Source organism: Octodon degus, unplaced genomic scaffold (genome assembly GCF_000260255.1).
Source record: "Octodon degus isolate 3935 unplaced genomic scaffold, OctDeg1.0 scaffold00074, whole genome shotgun sequence".
Lineage (NCBI taxonomy): Eukaryota > Metazoa > Chordata > Mammalia > Rodentia > Octodontidae > Octodon > Octodon degus.
The window spans coordinates 9,919,481-9,942,308 of NW_004524650.1; the positions used below are offsets into that span (position 1 = coordinate 9,919,481).

Below are 22,828 nucleotides of genomic sequence, written 5' to 3' on the forward strand. Positions count from 1 at the left end.
TTTCTTTAAAATAAAAATAACTGATGTCAAAAAAAAATAAAAAAAGAGGAAACAATTAAAAGAAAAAAAAGAAGTAAAGGTATTATAAGACAAAATAGTATAGAAGGTGCAGTTATAGAAATGTAGACAAGTAAGGTTATTTGAAGAATAGCAACTGAATGTGTTTTGATGAATATAGGGTTATTATGGGTGCTATAAAGGACAGCTGGACTACTTTTATGGGCTCTTGCATATAGAATTGACTTTGTTGGCAGTAGAGAGTAGCTAATGTTGCTAAGTGGAAAAATTATCTCATCAGAGTTGAATTTAGGGAGAATTAAGCAACAGTATATAGAATAATCTGCAGCATGGAGGACTGGCTTAAAGAAATAAGTTAAGTCTAAATGAGAGGCAGTCATGGCTTGGGGCACAACTTCCCACCAAGCAAATCATGGCACTCCCTACAAAATATGATATTAAAAAGGCTTTCATCCAAAAACCACCTGTCTGAGGAATGTTAGATTCATTTAATGAAAGCATGTTTGGAGGAGTTTCTTATAGGATTTTACTTTGTATTTGGTAATTCTTGGAAGGGCTTAGGGAAAGCAGAGGTCAGTTCTAAATTGGATACTTTCAAAAAGAAATACTGATTATTTTGGTACTTTTTATCTTGGAGGTGAATTTAAAAAATAGCAATCATCTGTTAGCCAGAAGGGGGTGATGTTTCATTATTTTTGTTTCTTGAGTGTTCTTGTGTTTAGTTTAAAAAATAATTAGATGGTAGTTTTATCTTTGTCTTCTACTGTGACCACAGGATGTCCTTTTCTGAGTCTCTCAAAGTTGTTTATGTTAGTTGGAACCACTGATTTAGATGTCAGCTTTCAGAGGAGGCGGAGGAGGAGGAGGAAGATGATGACAATGACGACGACGATGATGATGATGATGATCAGTACCTAAAATATAAATCATTCTCACTTTACTAAGGACAAATTTTGTTATAATATTTGTCTCTGATTATTCCAGGAAGGTTCAAAGAAGCTTATAAGTGGCCAGATGTTGCTTATAAAAAGCTGGGTTTAATAGTGGAGCAAGGTCTAAATGTTATTAGAAATACATTTTTAAAATTGCATGAGTTAACATTTGAGAAAATATAAAATAAAAGTCCTTGTGCCATCTGAGAGAAAAATATAGTTAATTATATTCATAAAAATATATAAAATAAAAGTTTCTTTTTCTTATATTAATTTAGGACTGACTGTCTGCAAAAAACCTGGGAACAGGGAATGCAATCATCACTGTAAAAGTAAACGTACCTGTGGACATGATTGCTGTGAGTTCCATAAAATAAGTTTATTTTAGGCATTAAAAAGTGAAAGATCATTAATGGGTGATAATAGCATCCTAGTTATCTATAACTTACATTTTTTTCTGATTTATTACATTTAATAGTATAATCTCAAGGTGCATCATTTGTAGGCAACATAAAAAATGGCTATTTAACCTAAAGAAATCTAAAATTTCTTTTTATAGGTAAAATTGGGGTTGCACAAAAGTCAGAAGTTAAAGAGACAACAATTTCTTCATATTTATCTGATTTAAGAAACAGGAATGCTGTCTCATCTCTTCCTCTAGCCAAACGTCTCAAGGTTAGTTTTAATAATATTCCTTTATTCTACTACTGAATGAATATAAATATAATTTGTTCTTTGCATCAATTAGGTATGTACCCATAGTGTAATTTACAATTACTTGTAGGCTTGACTAGGAATATGAACGTCATTTATAGTCAATCTCAACCTACTGTGCTGGTGAGATGGCTCAGTGGTCTAAAGTACCTACTTGGAACAAGCTTGGCAAAGCACAGGGACCGCGATTCAATCCCCCAGCACCACATGCCAGCCAGCCCCACCCCCTGGTGGGCTGAGCTGGCCACACACACACACATACACACACACACACACACACTAAATAAATAAATAAAAATTTAAAAAAATCTCAACCTACTAATTTTAGAATATATTTATATATTGCGTATGTCTTGAGCCTTTTTTTTTTTTAAGCCAGAAAACAGGGATAACAAGGGTATGATCTTGGCTTGAAACAGGAAAAGTTCAAATTACATGTTCTTTTTTTTTTTAATTTTATTTATTTATGTGTGTGGGGGGGGTGGGAGCCAGCTCAGCCCACCAGGGGGCAGGGCTGGCTGGCATGTGGTGCTGGGGGATTGAACCGCAGTCCCTGTGCTTTGCTGAGCTTGTTCTAAGTAGGTGCTTTAGACCACTGAGCCATCTCACCAGCCCCAAAATTACATATTCTTGTCTTTTATGAGTTCTGTCTGTACTGAACAGGGCTAGAAAGTCTAAAGCTGACTTAGATTTTTGTACCTTGTTGATTATTGAACAAAAGTATTTCTTTTTCTTTTTTGTACTTTAGGGGAGGGTCTACAGGGTATTTAGGGTCTCACTACTAGTAGATCGGACTCGTAGTGATCCACCTATTTACAGCCTCCCAAAAGCTGGGATTACAGGCAGGCGCCACCACGCCCAGTCTCAATTGCCATCTCAGTGTGTCCTGGGGGTGGGGCTGGCAAGGCAGGCCTGGGATCAAACCCCCAGCCCCTGTACCTGCTTGCAGGCCCTTTAATCTGCTGAACTATTTGGCTGGCCCAAGCAAAATTATTTCTTCTGAATGAGTTTCTACTGGTTACTAGGCTAGTTATTACCATGATATCCTAGTAAAGTTCTTTCCTAAGGCTTTTGTAAGAATAAATATTCTGAGTCACTAGTAGAAAAGAAGGGGAAAGAGATTTGAAATGATCATGACCTTCTCTGAGAGAATTAAGTTTTTGCAAACATAATACTACTCTTGCTTTTTCTCTCTTCATTCATTTCTTTTTCATTATTTTTCTTTCTTTCCTTCCATATTCACCAATCATCAAGAATACACTAAGATATAATAACAAAATAAAAGTTTTATCTTCAGTCCTCACATAATTTATAGTTGAACAAAGGAGGCTACCAATAGGGAAATAGGCCTTTTCAGTGTAGTGTGATGGGCAATTCTGTGACTGAAGTATAAGATCTTCAGTTTAAATAGAAAGTCTGCTTAGTCTGCATTTGACATGTGAGGAAGGGATCCCTCATAGATGTGAATGAGACCCAAGGATATGCCACATATAGAGGGAGTGGGCATGAAAATGGTGGCAGTAAGGGAGAGAAATGTACATAAGGGTATGGGGGATAGCAGAGATTTTTAAAGGAACTTTAGTAATGCAGTATGTCTAGAGCTCAGTTACAAGTAGAGGAGGAGCCTGAAGAAGTAAGTAGGAGCTAGATCATGGAGGCCTTTTTTTTTTTTTTCTATTTTAGTGATTTATATTTTATCCTTCAAAGTATTGGAAAGCCACTGATGGACTTGAATCAATGACAATATCAGAATTGTATTTTATAAAGATTAAGGAATTAGAGGGTAAAAAATATAAGATGTGAACTCATTAAGTTGTTTATGCAATAATTCACGCAAAATGATGAGTTCATCTAAGGTAATAGTAGAAACAATGGAGAGAAATTACTATGCTAAAAAAATTCAAATGAAGGATCAACCACCTCAGTACTTTATGGATTATAAGGAGTGAAATAGAAGGACTAACCAAAAAATTATGCCCAACTTTCTGGCTTGAGCAAGTGGGAGAAAAAATTAGGCCTCTCTAGGATAAAAACACTAACAGGAAAACAAATTTGAATAGATACAGACAGAATAAATTCAATTTGGGAAATACTGAATAGAGCCCTGTGAGATACCTCTACCTAAAGATGCCCTATGTACAGTTGGATATAACTGAAAATTAGGACAGACACCTGAGCTAGAAATATTGATGTGAATGTACCTCATATGAAAATGGTAATTGAAGTGTCTTTGGTTGAGAAAATACAAAGCAAAGAAATCCTAATAAAGAAGCACAAACATTGCCAACATTTAAGAAAGACCTGAGAAACAGATTTGAGTTAGGAACTAACCTGCGTTTCATTGTTTTCTGGACTTAATGTCACAACAAGAATTTTGCTGTTTGCCTTATTTGTTAAAGTTCTTCATGTGAAACTGATAGTTGTCTTTGTACTTTTTTTATTAATAGATGCAGATGAGTAAATCTCACAATGTGGACCTTAAAGAGTTTGGTTTTACTCCAAAGCCTTCTTTTCCCAGCATATCAAGGTAAAAATAAAATGTTAACATCAAAGGTAAAATACTCATCTTAAGCTCACCGTACCTCCACATAGTCCTTTAATCAGGGAGAGGTAGTTACTAGCTACCCATGGTAAACCACAGTAATCATTTAGCACTATAATGAAATAATAGTATTATAAGGACTTTATCTTTCATGCCCTAAATATATTTAGAACTCCACACTTTCAGAATACTAATATTCATTGAATCATCTTTTTCTTGTGCAACTATCCATCCAACCCACCTATTCAGGCTCTATGACTTCTAAACAAAATGGCAGGAATATACTATGCTTTAAAAAAGAAAGCTCCTGGGTATAGTGGTACATATGTGTAATCCCAGCACTTGAGAGTCTGAAGCAGGAGAATAACCAGTTCAAAACAAGCCTGGGCTACATATTGCATTTACTAATCTGAATTAAAGAGTGAACTGGGGTGAGGGGAGATGGCTCGGTAGAATAAGCACTTCCCCGGCAAGCGCAAGGGTCTGAGTTCAATCCCCAGTTTTGAAAAAAAAAAAAAAAAAAAAAAAAAAAGAGTGAACTCTATCTCAAAAACAATAAGTAATAAAAAAGGAAACCAAATTGATACAGAATTTTTATCCAGGAACTCAGTTCATACTAATCAGACTTAGGGCCAGCAAGATAGCTCCGCAGACTAAGCACCTGCATAGGCAAGTGCAGGGACCAGGGCTCAATTGCCTGTACCACATGTTGTGCCGGCTCTGGCCCCAGGCATGCTGAGCAGAAGATCAAGTCCAGGCGTGGTGGCTCATGCCTATAATCCCAGCGCTGGGGAAGCTGAAAACAGGATCACCACGAGTCCAAGCTGCTTAGTATGACGCTGTACCAAATACATTTAAAAAAAAAAAAAAAAGAGGGCTGGGGAGAAGGCTATGTTGAATAAGCACTTCCCTCGCAAGCGCAAGGACCAGGTTCAATTCCTGGTTCTGCCAAAAAAAAAAAAAAAAAAAAAGAAAACAGTCCATAATCAGACTTGAGATATAAAATATTTTACATTTTCACTTTTGTGCATTATCTCTTTTGACTTTAACAACAATCTGGCTCATAAAATAAAAGTATTTTTATTTCATTTTATTAGTGAGAAAACTGACCTTCATATTCCCACTTAGTAAGTAGAGTCCTTAGGATATAGTCCAGTGTTCTTTTCCTATATCATGATACCTAGAAGACAATAGTATATCTATTTTTCCATTAGACAAGGACATTCCATATACAAGGATGACATTCAATTTAACACCTACCACAGTGCAAGATTTAGTACTAAGGGTACTAAATCGCAGTACTACTTTTAGATATCTCAGCTGGCTGCAAGTAGCATTAACAATAGGTTTTTTTAAGATTATATACTGATAGCAGATATCATTGTGGAACTTTTTTTTTTTTTGGCAGAACCAGGGATTGAACTCAGGCCCTTGCACTTGTCAGGCAAGCGCTTATTCTACTGAGCCATCTCCCTGCCCGCCTCCCCCCGCCCCCGCATTGTGGAACTTTGATCTCTTCCATTAAACCTCTGTCTTTGCACTTTGCTACCCAGTGTAGGTACAGTTTATCACAAAAGTGCTGAGTGGATAGATTGTATTCTTTTCATTTATGTGACTTAAGTAACCCAGATTCATTTTTGTGTTTCTTTAACATTTTTATTTTTAAAAATCTTCATAAAGGTCAGAATACTTAAATATGCCTATAATGGAGCAAGGGAATCAACATGAAATCTGTGGAAAGTTTCCACAAGAACTATCTGAATATCAAGGCAAAGGTAAATTACTGTTGATATTGACTTGAGAGGGAATATATGTTCTCATTACTTCAGATTGACAAGTAATATTGAAAAACTAACGTCTGAAATTATTATGGCTCTTAGCAATATATTTCTCTAGGGTTATTAAACCAATTTCAAATTCGTATGTTTGTTATTTTAGGTGGTTGTTCTATGTGTGTCATAGCTTTGTTAATAAATATCTTTCGTACATAGTGTTGATTATTTTAATTTCAAGATAACATAAGGAAGAGCTGAGAAAAAAGGCATCCTTGAGTAATACAATAGTAAAAAACTAAGTTATCATTTTCATATGTCTCTAGAATTATATAAAATAATTTTATGTTTATAAAATAGCTGTGTGACCTTGGGAAAATTGTTTTGCTTCTTTGGACCTTAGTCTTTTCTTTAGCCATTTTTTTTTTTTTTTTAAATGGAACTGGGGATTGAACTCAGGCCCTTGTGCTTGCTAGGGAAGTGCTTTATTCCACTGAGCCATCTCCCCCGGTCCCTGGACCTTAGCCTTATCTTTAAAATGAAGAGATAGATTAAAATGGGTAGCTATTGGAGGCCAGCCAGATAGCTCAGTGGATTAAAGCACCTGCTTAGGCAGACGCAGGGACCAGGGTTCAATCCCCTGCATGCTATGCTGGCCCTTCCTCCCCAGGGCACAATGAGACGGCAATTGAGACTGGGTGTGGTGGTGCATGCCTGTAATCCCAGTCTTGGAAGGCTGAAAAAAGGATTGGGACCAGGGAGATAGCTCAGTAGAATAAGTGCTTGCCTGGCAAGTGCAAGGGCCTGAGTTCAATCCCCAGTAATGTGAAGAAAAAAACCAAACAACAACAACAAAAACAAAAAAACCAGGAGGATCACTTACAAGTCTGATCTGTGTAGTGAGACCCTGTGGTCCCTGTAGTAAAAACAAACAAACAAACAAAAAAAGTAGCCATTAATATCTCAATTCTTAAACTTATGATTCCTACAATTTCTATATAAGGAGTATAACTGATATATAACACAGATTTGCTTTTTACCTTTGTGTTGCATTAAATTAATGCATAATTTATAAATTTTATAATACTATGTCTCTTTCATCATTGCTGTATCATAGTATTAGCACTGTTATTAATACTACATATATTAAAGTGAATCACAAATAATTCTGGCCAGCAGTTGTTCAAGTGACTGTATATAAATGTAAATGAAACGGCAAGGCATGATAAGCTTGGGGTTTTCTGAAAATAATTTTATATTTGGCATTGATTTCTGTTATCACTCTTTTTTGTTGTTGGTAGTGGTGTTACTGTCAATCTATAGTTTCTTTAGACATAATTTAAGGTCTTAGAGAGCTGCATGTGCACTTCAGTGGTACAACATTTACCTAGCTTTCCCTACCACTAACAAAAAAATCTACCACGTCTCAAAGTCTTTTACCTGGGGAGTCAGAGTATTTATCCAACTTGTTCAAAGAATTAATATTATTCTAAAATAGGAGAGTTAAAATTGTCAGGCCTCTTATTTTCATCTCCCTGGAATCTATAGCTAACTTATTTATTCCTTATGTTACTGTTCAGTTCCCTGATCTTCTCTGTACAGAATTTATCCTTTCCTGTACTTACTTCCATGTTTTTTTCTTCCTTCCATGTTGTGTGTATATAATTTTTATAACTTTTTCATTCCTACCCACTATCCCAAATCTAATTTATATTATGATTGTTAATATTATGATATTGAGAAGCCTATCTATATCATTACATTAAAAAAAAGTCTAGATTCTTTAACCCCCAGTATGACTATTATGGGGCCATTTTATTTATAGTGTTTAAAGAAAGAGCCAAATAGTACAGATGGAAGGAAATAGCCTATTTAGGTTCAAGTTCTAGTTGTGCCATTTAGTGTAACCCTTAATAGTGTACTCAGCTGTTTTGTCTTAGTTCCCTCAACTGATTAAATTTAGAAATATTAGAATTAACAGATAATGTGTATAAAGCTCTTAGCATGACATCTGGTAATATAACCAATCAGCTGAGTATTTTGCTCAGTTCCCATAGAAATTATGAGTGGGTAAAGTGTAGCTCTTCTAGTATTAATAGATAGAGCTTTGAATGCCAGCAGCTATAGCACTAGAAACCCTCCATGGCTTTCTAGCCTCTGGTGCCAGCAGCTATTGGCAGCCTTTGGGAACTCTTCCAGTGACCAAGATGGCAGCTTCTGCCAAATCTCCATAGCCATAATTCTCTGCTGCTAGCCTCCTTCAGCATTATTAGCCCCAGTCACCTACAGTTTAATCAGCTCTTAGCATACCAGGTCAGCCTGTTATATTAGAGACAGAAATCAAGAATAGAAAAAAATAGACCATATGAAAGAGGCTTTATACTACAGCATAAAGGGAAAGAACATACAAACTAACCCATAAAGAATATAAGGAGGTCATTCATATAGGAGGAATAAATGCTAGCTTGTGCATACGCAGTGTTAGACTGAGTTTAGGCAGAGGTAGGAGAGGTGCTCCTTAAGACTTGACTGAGGATGGAGCCATCCAGACAGACTGCAGGGCAGAGTTACTTAGATGAACCTGCAACTGAGGCTTGCTGCAACCACAGCAAATATTTCCCACTGTCGTCTTATGCACCTGTGTCTAGCTGCAGTGCATTTGGCCAGCTGTGGAATAAAGGAAATAAATTAAAAGTACATTTTGGGTCATGTTGAGCCCTTCCCTCTTGTGTCATTACAATTAACCACTTACCAGCCCAATTATTTAAATACAAGATGACCAAACATTGTATTTTTGGTTAATTTTATTAGATAATATAAAAATAACAACTGTATCAGTTATTTAATAATTTTATGGACATGGTATGTATATGTTAAAACATTCAACACCTGCCCAAGCAACAATTAGGATAGTCAGTACATAAACAAATGCACTGCCCAAGGTATGCTCAGAGAAAACTCGCAAGTGGTTAATAGTAGCAAATGAGTATGTTTGTTCTCCTTTTCACATATTATCTTTGTTGGCAAAACATTTTTAAATGTATTCAAATACTGCTTTTGAAAATATTTTAAGAAAATGTAGCAATTCATTATCTGTATCCCAATATCAAGAAGGGAAGAAAAATGTTAGAAATTCTAGAAGAAAGTATGTTGAAATAAAATTTAAATTGAAAGGGACCTTTGTGTAATGTCTCATTTATAGTGCAAGAATTCAAAATTGAGAAATTAAATAGCTTGTCCAAAATCACATATCTCATTAACTGCAGAGCCAGATAAAGATTCCATACTTCCCTGTTCCCAAACTAATGCCATTTCTAGAAAACAAAATTACTTTTAGTTGCCAGCGGAGAATTTAAACTCTTCAGCTTTCCTCCATCCCCTTGAACCACCATCCCAACTTGTATTTCTCTGCTGCTGCACCCATCTTTAACCCTCATGTAAACTAAAAAGGTCTGAACATACATCTGGGCTTAATCTTAGCTAGATCCAGATGCTCAGATGATCTTATGTCTCTGACTTTGTCTGTCTTCTAGCTATACTTGTAGCTTATTAGCTTTATTTGTAAACTAGGCTTTCTCATTGGTAGGTAGACCCTAACTTACATCTTTGCAGTTTAGCATCATCAGTAGGAATAGGTGATCTTCCCTGTGCATTTTGGACTTAGTTCATTCTGATTGGCCCTATGTGAGTCATGTGTTCATTCTTTGTCAGTCCCTGGAGCCTGGACAGTTGGATCATTCTAGCCCTCTGGTTCCAAGCAAGGCAATGTATCACAAGCAAAGGATTCACCAGGATGGTATAGGATATAATAGAGACATATTTCCCAAAAGGAAAAGAGTGGTGCTTTTACTAAAAGAATGGAAAGCATGCCAGACAAACAAAGAACAGAATACTCTTGCTATACCCTGTATCTCTTACTTTCTCATCAAAACACAGAATTGAAGAAAAATTTACATTCTTTATGCTCACTTTCTTACACCTTGGTCACTCTTCATTCATTGAAACTTTCACTTTCTCTTTTCCTTTCCTTTCTTTTCTCCTTCCTTTTTTCCTTCCTTCCTTCCTTCCTTCCTTCCTTCCTTCCTTCCTTCCTTCCTTCCTTCCTTCCTTGGTACCAGAAATCTAACTCAGGATGTTGCACTTGTCAGGCAGGCTCTAAAACCACAGCTGTATCTGCAGCTGCATTCTCTTTCTGTCTCTGCTTGGAAACTGATTTTGCTCAAGTCATTTGGTGACTTCCTAAGTGTCATTCAGTGATTTTTCAATTTCTATCCTTTTTGACTTCTACTATTTTACACTCTGTTCTTCCCTTCCTTTAAGAAGTCTCCTTTGATTTCAGTTAACTCATTCTGTTGGTTTGTCTTCTACTTCTCAGACTGCTTGGGCTTTTCTTCTTGGTGTTGCAAAAAGATCTTCTATCCCTCTCCTTTTTCCTCTTCATCCTCTCCCTCTTCTTCTACCCATTCCTCTTCTTCTTCTTTTCTCACTACAAAACAACTAGAGTATTACCAAAACCCACATTGTCGGGCTGGTGAGATGGCTCAGTGGTCTAAAGCACCTACTTGGAACAAGCTTGGCAAAGCACAGGGACCTGCAGTTCGATCCCCCAGCACTACATGCCAGCCAGCCCCGCCCCCAGGTGGGCTGAGCTGGACACACACACACACACACACACACATAAATAAATAAATAAATGTTTAAAAAAAAAACACGTTGTCCAACACTATTTATATTCTGATAGTTCCTAAATCTGTATTTTTCATCTAGATCTTTATAACTCCAAATCCATCTAATATAATCACTTTCCTGGTCATATTCACCTAATATCATATCAGCATCCAAACTCCACCTTTTTTTAATCTCTGTTTTCTCCTTAGCTCAATGAATAAACTCTCTTCTAAGCTGCTGGGGGTTAAAAGAGAATCATTCTAAATATCTTACTCCATATTATTTACTACCAAATCTTTTTTTTTATGATCAGAATATATTTATTGAGGGAAACAAATCTTCTGTCCAAGAGAGGGACAGGAGGGGAGCCTGAGTGTGTTGTTCCCCCAGAAGCTATCTGTTCCAGGGACTTTTATAGTGTAAAACCATGTGGGGCTAAGGTGGAGAAAGGGGAAACTCGCTTAGGTGGATGGGGGGGGGGAGACAAAACTATGGTCAACCAATGGGATTATAAGCACCATTGCTTAGGTAAAATTGATTAAGCCCAGGACCAAATAGGGAAGTGTGTCATGTAGCAAGCAGGCATGAATGTAAAACAGGACCTTATCTGGTAGCCATCAGATAAGGATTTTTGCGGCTTTCTCAGGGTAATGATCAATCTGGGATGCTAATCTTTAGGGAGGTCAGCATTTGTTTGCTCTTTGGTCTTTAGGTCTGGCTCACAGCAGGAGCATCCGTCCCTCCCACAGTTTATTTACTACCAAATCTTATTTTTACCTCCTATACATCTCTTATATATGTGTTCTCTCTCTCTCTCTTTCTCTCTCTCTCTCTCTCTCTCTCTCTCTCTCTCTCTCTCTCTCTCTCTCTGATTCTCAGGTTGGGAATTAATTTTCTTTGATCTATTTCAATAATTGTGCCCCATTACTATTCCAATTCATCAAACAGGCATATCTGAGTATACAAATCTCTTACTAAAACATCTTCAAAGTTATCTCTGTTAATAAGAATAAAAGTGTGTGTAACATGACAAGTAAACATCACTATGGTCTAGTATTTACTTTCCCTTTGCTTCAGTTGGCCCTCCCTTCTTCTGCATTGTCCTCCAGAAATCCTTAAAAGTCACTGTTCCTATCTTTGGTTTCGTGTATAGCTGTGTCTTTTATATGCTGTTCTCTCTTCATAGGCTATCTTGCTTTTTTTCTTGCCTGCTCAGTGATCACAGCTCTAATCAAGGTCAAAATCCTACTGCCCTTCATGTGTTTTACCTGAGTAATCCTTTTGATTTCCAGTGCTCTTCCCTCTGGATTCCCATTGTATTTTGCATCTATTTTAATTTTTAATACATATATCATGTGTTTCATGGCTTGTACTGTGTACAAACTAAAATAATGTGAATTATAGTTGTAAGTGCAGTTGAAGAGCAAAATATATCTTGAAAGAAGTAGATAGAGGATATTTAAAGTGAAGGGAAACTAATATACTAAGCAAGCTTGTACTAGCTTATGAGAGATGATTATTAAATTTTCAGAAATCTTTCAGTAATTATTTAGGATTTTTTTTTAATTTTTATTTATTTATTTATTTATTTATTTATTGTGTGTGTGTGTGTGTGTTTGTGTGTGTGTGTGGCCAGCTCAGCCCACCAGGGGGCACGGCTGGCTGGCATGTGGTGCTGGGGGATTGAACCGTGGTCCCTGTGCTTTGCTAAGCTTGTTCTAAGTAGGTGCTTTAGACCACTGAGCCATCTCACCAGCCCATTATTTAGGATTAATTATTTAAAAGTTCAGTAAAATAAAGCATGATTTTAAAAGGAAAAATGCAACACTAATCACTTCCTAATTATTTCACTACAGTTTACTATTATGTGTATTCTTTTTTTTCTTATTTTTTCCATAATTTTATTGAGAAATAAATAGCAATGAGACAGTTTCAAATCATATTGGTAGGACAGTTCCAATAATTACATTATGTGTATTCTTAAGGTTATTTATCTATACGATTGAAATATTGTACAATGGGGTACTATACTGTGCTTCTTCCATTTCTCATTCAGTGATGTCATATTGGTAATTTGAAATCAGTTATGGTGGCCTATTTTATTTTCTGAATCAGTAAATACTGCGTATCAGAATTTAAGGGTTTTTTTTGTTTATTGTTTAGATTTAAGAGACATATTAAATGTGAGTGTGTTATAGCCATTATCATTGTCAATAACATACAAAAGAATTAAGAGGATATTTTCCCAATGTTTGAAAACTACTGTTTACATCTGGGAAGATCGCTCAATGGTCCAAGCGCTTGCCAGGCAAGCACAAGGTCTCGAGTTCAATCCCCAGTACCGCATTCCATGCCAGGTGTGCCATGCTGCCCCAGAACCAGGTGTGGTGGTACATTCCTGTAATCCTAGTGCTGGGGAGGCTGAGATAGGAGGATCAGTACAAGTCTGAACTGTAAAGCAAGAGCCTGTATCAAATAATAAATAAAGAAAGAAATAATAGATTTTTTTAAAGAAATCACCTAGCTATATAGAATTTACAATTAAGCAAGCTTTGTAAATTATTATTCATAAACCATACAGTATACATCTTTTATATCAGTAAAGTTGTTACTATAAATGTGTGCATATGTATATATACAGTTTTTGAGATGCAGTTATCAAACATTATTTAGTGAACCATTATACTAAACTATGTAAGTAAAGACATTAATCACCATACAAATCTTTTGAAATTGGTATTGTTGTTATTCTCATTTTACAGGGAGATAACTAGGCTTGAGGAATTTGAATTACTTGTCTGAAATCATATAACCAATTAAAAAAGAGGTGGAACTTTTTAACTCAGGTAGTCTAGCTCTAGATGCAGGGTATGAACAATGATAACACTGATACCATTTATTAGAAGAAAAATAAGGGGCTAGCCACATAGCTCAGCGGATTAAAGCACCTACAAGCAGGCACAGGGTCCGGGGGTTCAATCCCCAGACCTGCCATGCCAGCCCCGCCCCCGGGACTTGCTGAGACAGCAATTGAGACAAGGTGTGGTGGCGTGTGCCTGTAATCCCAACTCTTGGGAGACTGTAAACAGGAGGATCACTGTGAGTCCCATGTAGTAGTGAGACCCTCAACACCCTGTTGACCCTTCCCCAAAAATACAAAAAAGAAAGAAAGGGGAGCCGGGGAGATGACTCAGTGGAATAAGCACTTACCTGGCAAACGCAAGGGCCTGAGTTCAATCCCCAGTTCTGCCAAAAAAAAAATTTGGGGGGCCAGGGAGATGGCTCAGTGGAATAAACACTTCCCTGGCAAGTGCAAGGGCCTGAGTTCAGTCCCAGGTTCCGCCAAAAAATAAATAAATAAATAAATAAATAAATAAATGAAAAATAACAATAGATTGCAGAAAAATATATCTCATACAATATTCAAAATTAACTAATAAGAGCTCCATGGAGGAGGAAGTCTATTTTAGAAGCTACTGAAATTTAATCTCAGCATAGTCATTTTCATATATGAATTAAGAGAAAAAAGAATTCTTAAAATCCACTGAAAATTAAATTTAATGTAACTATTAATACATTAAATAAATATAATATGTATTTAAAATGCTTGACAGAGAGCTTTTTAAGGGTATTATTCAAGAACTCTGCTTAGTAGTTGAAAGATGTGTTTGATATATCAACATAAAATGATGCTTGTGGTTTTAAAAGTACCTATTCTTTTTTATATGTACATATAACAGATTTTTCTAGATGGAACTATTCCTCAACTTCAAATGAGAAAGCTCCTCAAACGGTGTTCAACAGAAATTTTAATGTATCTGGAAACCAAAATTTGACACATGCAGATAAAAGCTACTCTTCATTTTCGGAAGTGTTGAATGTGAACTTTGAATTGGGAGATGAAGTTTGGGATGATTTTGATGATGAGAACTTAATAGAAGTTACCAGCTACTCAGCTGATACTAAGATGACAAAGACATCAGGTAGAATTATATTTTAGCATGAAGTAATTTCACTTGAAATTCTTTGACTTTTTTTTTCTGGCTCCTACAAGTAATTTTCTTTGCCTTTTTGTATGTACTTAGGACTGATTTCCTTAGGACTGTAAGTTTTTTTATATTTATTGTTTGTTTTTGGTACTAGGAATAAAACTCTGGACCTTGCACTTGCTAGGCAGGTACTTAAACCACTGAGCTATCTTTCCAGCCCAAGACTGTAATTTTTAACAAAACTGAAAATGTGATCCTCTACAAAGAGCAATTTCTCCCCTGAGGGCAAAGATCAAAGTTATTTCATGATGATGATATAGCAAATCAGCTTTTTCTATTTTCTTGCTCCTCTGTCTTATTGAAGACTTCTAATTCAAATCACTGAACTGTCCCTCACAAAGCAGACTATCCTGTTCTCCATTCTAAGACCACACATGGCTTACTAATATATGCAAAGACTAAAAATACTTGATTTTTAAAAGTATTCAGATACTTATTTCCAGTCAAAATACTGACTTTTGGGATATAAATAAAAGATTTGTTTCTTATGCAGTAGAAATTACATTTAAATCATATATAAGCCAAAAGTAGTGAGACTTCATTTTTTCTTTGAGTTACAGACAATTTCACTTCATGTCACTAAAGCAAAAATTGGAATTCTGGGTATTTGACAAAATAACAAATGGAGATACTCTCTACCCCGTGGAGGGCTGACAAAAGGAAATCAGTTCCTCAGCCTTCTCAATGCAGACTTATTCCCACCATTATTATATTTTTGTTGCTTCTTTACTGTTCCTCACTTTGTGATCTTCAAAATGTTTTTCCAAGGAAAGCAAAAGTTGAAGTACTGTTTTAGAGCCCTAAGAATTACCTAAAGAGCTATTGCTTTTCTCAGACAGATTAGGATTTGAACATGAGTACCTTCACAAAATTGGCCTGGGAAAATCTCAGGATGTCAGATCATTACACATAAGTTTCTCTATTACTGGGCAATTACTGATCATATCTCAAGATTAAATATCATTGTGCACTGCAAGTTAATGGGCAACTGATTTTGAGAGTGGCCTAATCCTTTAAGCTTTGTCACTGATTGGAAAATCAGCTCAATAAATGCTGTTTTTCCTTCATGTTTACAGGGAATTTTAAATGCAGACTTTTGAAAATACTGAATGGATTTCAACTTGATCATTTACCTGAATTAAAAAAGAAATAAGTCCATACATAGTGATAGACTAAAAAGCTAATCTGTGTTTCATAGTTTTATTCTTTTAGCAGCTTTGTGCTATTATTTTCTATAAGCGAAATTAAATTTGATTATTGAGAAGAATTATTGTTTCTTTCTTAACTAGATCATATTCTGTTGGAGAGATTCTTGTAGGATGTGTGAAATGCTTCATTCAGCTGTTTCATGACATTTTTATTTCAAAATCTTATCTCTTTATGTAGGATTTGGAAACATTTTAAGTTCAAGTACTGTGGGAAGTACATTACCTCTCCAAGAGTCAAAGAGCAAATTCCAAAGAGAAATGTCAAACAGGCAAGTTTTTGAACTTTAGTTTATATTTCTTATAAATTATATCCTTTTGACACATAATAGAAACCAAGTCATTAGATATCAGAGAAATTATAAGATATTACCAATCTGAACCTTCTCAGTCTTAGAGATATATTTTTAAAAGTGCTATTGTTAAGCAACCTGCAACAAAACCACCTCATTGGTGCATATTAAAAATGCATGTGCCTGGGCACACATAATCCCACTGAATCTTAGTCTCTGGGATTGGAGCCATATTTGAATCTCAGAGATCATTCAATAGCCTTTTTTAAATATTGTCCTAAAACTTTACCTTTTATCATTTTTGTTCTTGGTTCTAACTTTGAGTCGGGTAGAATAGATGGATATAATCAGTAAAGCAGAACAAAGCTGTGGGTATCGAGAACAAAAATTTAGATACAAGTGGGGAGATAAAGCACATGAACAGTTTTCTGTGCAATATCTTTTAAAAGCTACAAATAATTTTGGGAGTTTAGAAGTGACTAACAGAAGATAAATAGATTTAAAAATAGATCCTAAGCAGAAGCCCATAAGAAGATGATGTTAGAATTTGCTGCAGGGAAGGCCTGCAGGGGCCAAAGAGCTGGAGTGGAAAGAAAACTTGTTTTCCATCAGTATATTTTTAAAACTATTTATTTTCTTTTTATGTATATAGTTTATTAATCCAAAATAAAAAGTCCTAATTCCATTTGAATATGTGACTTTCTCCTGGCTCCACTCACTACTCATTGCTTCTTAGGGGTGCTTGTTACTTTTTACCCTTTAAATGTCATTTTAAATTCTCATCCCTTCAGAAATGCAGTGATGGTCATCTTTTTTGGGGGAGGGGGAACTGGGGACTGAACTAAGGCCCTTGAGGTTGCCAGGGAAGCACTTATTCCTCAGAGTCATCTCCCTGGCCCATGGTCATCTTTTTAAAGTAGGTTTATGCCCCCACACTGTGATTTACTATGACATTACTAGTTCATTTTGGTCTATAAGTTCAGAATCTGCAAGGATGTATATATTTTTGTTCCTTGTCTGTACCTCTGCTAGATAAAAATTCCCTAAGGGTTTATCATTTTCTATCCAACTCCCAGAATAATGTATAGCATATGGTAGTGAATAATAAATGTGTTTTAATTGTAAATTTAATTCAGAAGTTTATAAGTAAATTCTCATATACAGTTATATGTAAGATGATAACTAGAGATTAGGGAAATTGGGGAAGGGATGGCAGAGGTCGGGGGTGGGGACCTAGTGAAGGCATCCATCAAGCTGGGGTCCCTGGGCTCTGGACGAAGCGAGGCCACACCTACTGGCTGGGAAGGAAGGGGACCTACCCGCAGGTAGGTGTGCTTTCTCTGTCGGTGGCTACACCATGTGGAACTATCCTGCCTAGCCTCAGATGCCCTTAATGAGGCTTTTCCATGCAGCATGGCCACACAGTGTCCCCATCCTTGCAGGGTAGGTGGGCAGCTGGCCACTGGCTCCAACCCCGCTACTAAGTGGTCATCTCTTTTTGCCCAGTGCCAGCACTTGGCACAGTCCACCTCTGGCTGGCACCCCACACCCTGCACAGGCAGCCTTGCCTGGGTTGGGATGGGCCAGTGGGGAAGAGAAGGGTGACCTCCAGCCCAGAGCCCCTGCATTGTGTGCTTCATGTAGTGGGAGGAGGTACATAGAAAGCTCCAAGGGGTTTCTGAAGAATTGCTTTTCTGATTGGAGAAAATTCTTGTGTGTGTGTGTGTGTGTGTGTGTGTGTGTGTGTGTGACCAGCTCAGCCCACCTGGGGGCAGGGCTGGCTGGCATGTGGTGCTGGGGGATTGAACTGCAGTTCCTGTGCTTTGCTAAGCTTGTTCTAAACCACTGAGCCATCTCACCAGCCCCATGATTGGAGAAAATTCTTATGATCAATAGATAAAGCAGGTGAAAGGTGGAATATGTTCAAATAGAGATGTCAGAATCTTTCAGTCAGAAGCCGTAGTGAAAATGTGGACATGACCTCCAATAGTTGTTTGTCTATTAAAGAGAAAAACATCAGTCTGGGAAACTTGGCTCCTCAGCAGCAAAGCAGTTCCTTAAAAAAAAATTGCCTTGCAGCTTGAATTAAGTCCTTCAAAAATTCTTCAAGAAAAACCAAAGCTGTGCTACTGAAATCTCTCAAATTGTTGAAATCAGCATCCAGAAAGATAATGATTCTTGTGTCACCCCAGGAACAAGACTTGTATGAAGAGATTCTTCCTTTCAACATGCACCATGGGGTCAAACAAAAAAGCATTCCTGTTCCACACAGACACAGAGTTCTTTGGTTATTGATAAAATGTTTGGTAGAACTTGAAGTAGACTGTAAAAATCAAGAGGCACTACCAAGTGAGCTCAGTGCACAAAATGGACCATGTTTCCAGCAGAACTGTTAGGAGCTCCTCTCTTCACAGAGTTTACAGAACAGTGTGAACTTACACGAGCAAGCAGTTAAAGAAAGAAAAATATAAAATATAAAAGAAAAATATATATTTCTGGATTAGTACTGAAGAAATATCCTTTTCCTACTGTTCAAATTTAGTCCCCAAAATGGCATTTATGATTAAAGAGTGTACAGCTCCTGTGAGCCCACATTCAACCTTTTTTGGTACATTTGATCCATTCTTGGTTTCTATAGAAGATAAATAAGCTTAGAGAGAGAAGACAGCTTCATACTAGAGAAAAGGTGGCTTCCTCTCCCAGTGCACAGATACATTTCTTTGAAACTACTTCACAGGTCAATCCCTTATATGAACTGGAAGGACTTAGGTCCTGTAACGATGGAATTGAACAGGGATAGTTCTTCAGTTCCACAAGCTACTTGTGACTCAGGAGAGGATGCAACCAGCCTGTGTTTGCAGTCACGGAGGCAGAAACAATGCCAGGTGTACCTTGGAAAGTCCGTACATAGATTGATTACATACAATGCCTCTTGCCAGATTTGCTTCAGATTACAGGAAATCCCTGTTTCTGGGGAGTGATAGGTTGATGTGACGCAGAAGCCCTTCTGGAAGGAAAACCAGAAGGCACATTTATGCTCAGGGACTCTTTATGAAAGGTCTTCCTCTTCTTTGTGAGCTTCCATGGCTATAACAGATCTCTGCATACCCTACTCAAACAGTGGAATCACAGCTTCAATATTGATGCCCATAAGCCATGTGTGTTTACACTTTCACAGTAACAGGACTTACAGAACATTGTAAGACCCCAGTTCTTACATCTTTCAGAACCATTGTTTACTATATCTCTGAATGGGACCTTTCTTGGTCTATAGTACATCTGCTGTGCAGTCATCTACAGGTGCACTACATATGATGGAATTGATAGGCTCTCTCTACTATCATTGTTACGGAATTTAAAAAAAAAAAATTTGCCCCTCCCCAGGTGTGCTGAGATGGTGATTGAGATTGGGCATGGTGGCACACACCTGTAATCAGCACTTGGGAGGCTGAAAACAGGAGGATCACTCCAAGTCTGATCTGTGTAGGGAGATCCTGTAGACCCTGTACTAAATACATTTAGAAAAAATTAAGAGTATCATTATAAACAAAGGTTTATGGTTCGCTGTTTAGAATCAAGGCAAAGTAAACTCTTCTGTCCCCAAAGGGCATTAACGAGGCTTTCTTTCATGTGCATCAGTGCACCTCTCAGAAGAACAGTATGAGGCTAGGTCAGACAAACATGGTGCATATGGAAACAAGATAGAGCTGCATAGTAAACAATAAAAAAAAATTTGCCAGTTTAGCTAGCAGTTTGGTTCTTTAGTGGCTATAGTCATTGAGTGATACAACTCTGGGGCATATGCTATGAACAATTCTATTTCTTATTAAAGAACAAATTATTAATGTTGGATGAATATTCCAACAGTGTGACTAATGTTTGAAATTATTTTTTTTCTAAGAATTTTTCTGTAATCTTCCAAAAGTTAGTGATGTAGTTTAAATCTAAGCTTTGTGGGGTTTTTTGTTGTTGTTGTTGTTGTGTTTTGTTTTGTTTTGTTTTGTTTTGTTTGAGCTTTGGAAATCCAAAAACATAAAAGACTGTCTTTCTTTAGGAAAAGAAAATGCAACTTTTTGGCCCCACAGGCATAGTGCAGTTCACTTAAGTGTTGATATAGTTTATAGTCAGTCTCCTTTTCTCTTCTTTGAAAGATACTGTTAAGTAAACAATTTTTTCTAAATAGTCATCTTAAAATTTCAGACTTACACAGGTAGTAATAGAACTTTTTTAAAAGGTCCTAGGTATTGATTTTTTTCAATGAGTACTTTAACTTAAAACAATTTGGATAGCTGCTGCAATCGAAGTTCTGTGTGTGTGTGTGTGTGTTTTTTTTTTTTTTTAATGTTAACTTTTGTGGTCTAAACATTGTTCCATTAAAGTAGAATCATTTCCTGTGCCCAAAATAAGTTTGTGAACCATGAAGAAAATGAGGCTAGAGATTGTCCCAAGTCAGATAGTTCTAACTACAGTTGTTGCGAATATTATTTTTTTAACATTTATTTATTGTGGGGGGGGCCAGCTCAGTCCACCAGGGGGCGTGGCTGGCCAGCATGTGGTGCTGGGGGATCGAACCACAGTCCCTGTGCTTTGCCAAGCTTGTTCCAAGTAGGTGCTTTAGACCACTGAGCCATCTCTCCAGCCCCAATGTTGAGATTATTGTTAAACTATAATTAATAATTTGGATGGCAGCATTTATCTCTTCAGTATTTATTGTATCTCTTATAACTGAATTGTTTAAGAATAACTTATAGGGGCTGGTGAGATGGCTCAGTGGTCTAAAGCACCTACTCAGAACAAGCTTAGCAAAGCACAAGGACCACGGTTCAATCCCCCAGCACCACATGCCAGCCAGCCCCAACCCTGGTGGGCTGAGCTGGCCACACACAAATAAATAAATAAATAAATAGAATAACTTATAGAACGTCAGTGCAGTTAATTCTTCATAGAAAAACCTGAAGCCTAAATTGCAGATTTAAAAGGTACTGTACAAGGGCTGGCCAAATAGCTCAGTGTATTAAAGCACCTGCAAGCAGGGGCTGGGGGTTTGATCGCCAGGCCTGCCGTGCTGGCCCTGCCCCTGGGGTACACTGACACTACAATTGAGACAGGGCATGGTGGTATGTGCCTGTAATCTCAGCTCTTGGAAGGCTGTAAACAGGCAGATCACTACAAGTCCAATCTAGTAGTGAGACCCTGAACACCTTGTAGACCGTTCCCTAAAATATAAAAATAAATAAATGTACTATACAAATACTGTATCTGTAATAATTTTTCTTGGTACCTTTTTGTCATTTAGAATAGTATACAATACAATTTGAGTGAGTAATTTGGGAAGTATTACCAAGGCCTAGTGTTTACTTAGTACTGAACTGCATTTTCAGTTCTGTCCTAGACATTTGCACTATAGTAGTCTAATCCATTCTTGTGTCCTTTTGTTAATGTGCTCCGTACCACTAACAAGTGCCGTTAGTTTCCTTACCAGTTGCTACACAAGGTCATTTAATATCCGTATGGCTATTGCCACACTGTAGAAGAAAAGCTGTATTTGTCTGTAACACTAGCCCTCTGACTACTAATATGTTTCTGTTTGCTGTGCCTTGTTATGGCTGCTTTTTTTTTTTAGCACTAATAAAGTATGTTTGGTGTTTTCCTTGTTAAAAAAAAGATAACTAGAATTATTTCAATTAAGGCCAGAATAAGGAAAGGAGATTAAAAGTGGCATTTAGAAAAGAGAGTAGAATTAAGAAAACACTTACAAGGGGCCATGGAGATGGCTCAGTAGAATAAGCGCTTCCCTGGCAAGCACAAGGGCCTGAGTTCAATCCTTGGTTCCGCAAAAAAAAAGACTTACAGATTTCTGAGTTATGCATAAGACTTGATTCTAAAGTAAACTGCTAAAAAATTATTTCTATATTTCCAAAAATTCTATAGTCCCTCAAAAGTATCTAATTTACAGTTTGGTCTAAAGAAACGAAATATGTCAAATTCTCCATGAGAATAAGCACAAAGGATCGTTTTTGTGCCAAATACGAAAAACTTTAATCATATGCTCACAGAATCACTATTGACTACTATAAATTATGTTTGGTTTTCTTTATTGTCATGTTTTACAAGTCATTAATTTTATTTTTTAGTTTTGTTTCATCACATGAGAAGCCAAATGCTTATTTATCAAATTCTGCTAAGGACAAGTTTAGTGCATCCTCCCTGATTCAATTACCTCAACAAGCTGAAAATGCAGATACTGTAAGCAGAAGCATTTCTTTTTCTTTTACAGTTTCCCTGAGTACTTATATTCTCAATGATGGCTATTTTTTATATCAAAATGTAGGTCCACTTACAAGAAAGGAAACAACAACAAAATCTGTCACCAGTGATTGAGAGGTTATGCATTTCTCAAAAAAAAAATCCAAAATCTTCAAATTTTATGAAAGGGGATTTTTTTATTACAAACGGTGACTCTAAAAAGAAAGTTGATTTCAGGTAAGAACTCCTTAGATGTATTGCATTATTATACTGATAAAAACTTTTAAAGAAATTCAGCATTCCTTTTTCATTGGTTGATTTTAAATATCAGAGCCTAATTTTTATACAATGGACTATTTCTCAGCTTATAAAGAATGACAAGGTGCCAG

General features: G+C 36.7%; 1 protein-coding gene and 1 pseudogene across 2 annotated transcripts in view; both read left to right on the plus strand.

Annotated features, from left to right (window-relative positions):
• Positions 1-22,828, plus strand: part of Hfm1 (HFM1, ATP dependent DNA helicase homolog) — a 131,405-nt gene that overhangs the window by 103,875 nt on the left and 4,702 nt on the right. Inside the window, exons 31-38 of one of the 2 annotated variants that reach the window (XM_023720346.1) lie at positions 1,229-1,309; positions 1,510-1,625; positions 4,112-4,191; positions 5,887-5,981; positions 14,387-14,629; positions 16,082-16,172; positions 22,328-22,439; positions 22,525-22,676. In XM_023720346.1, coding sequence (XP_023576114.1) covers positions 1,229-1,309; positions 1,510-1,625; positions 4,112-4,191; positions 5,887-5,981; positions 14,387-14,629; positions 16,082-16,172; positions 22,328-22,439; positions 22,525-22,676 — 970 coding nt within the window. Of the gene's footprint in view, positions 1-1,228; positions 1,310-1,509; positions 1,626-4,111; positions 4,192-5,886; positions 5,982-14,386; positions 14,630-16,081; positions 16,173-22,327; positions 22,440-22,524; positions 22,677-22,828 lie in introns of those variants that run through there. The other variant, XM_023720347.1, reaches the window with a different exon arrangement.
• LOC111817919 lies at positions 17,403-19,857 on the plus strand (annotated as a pseudogene).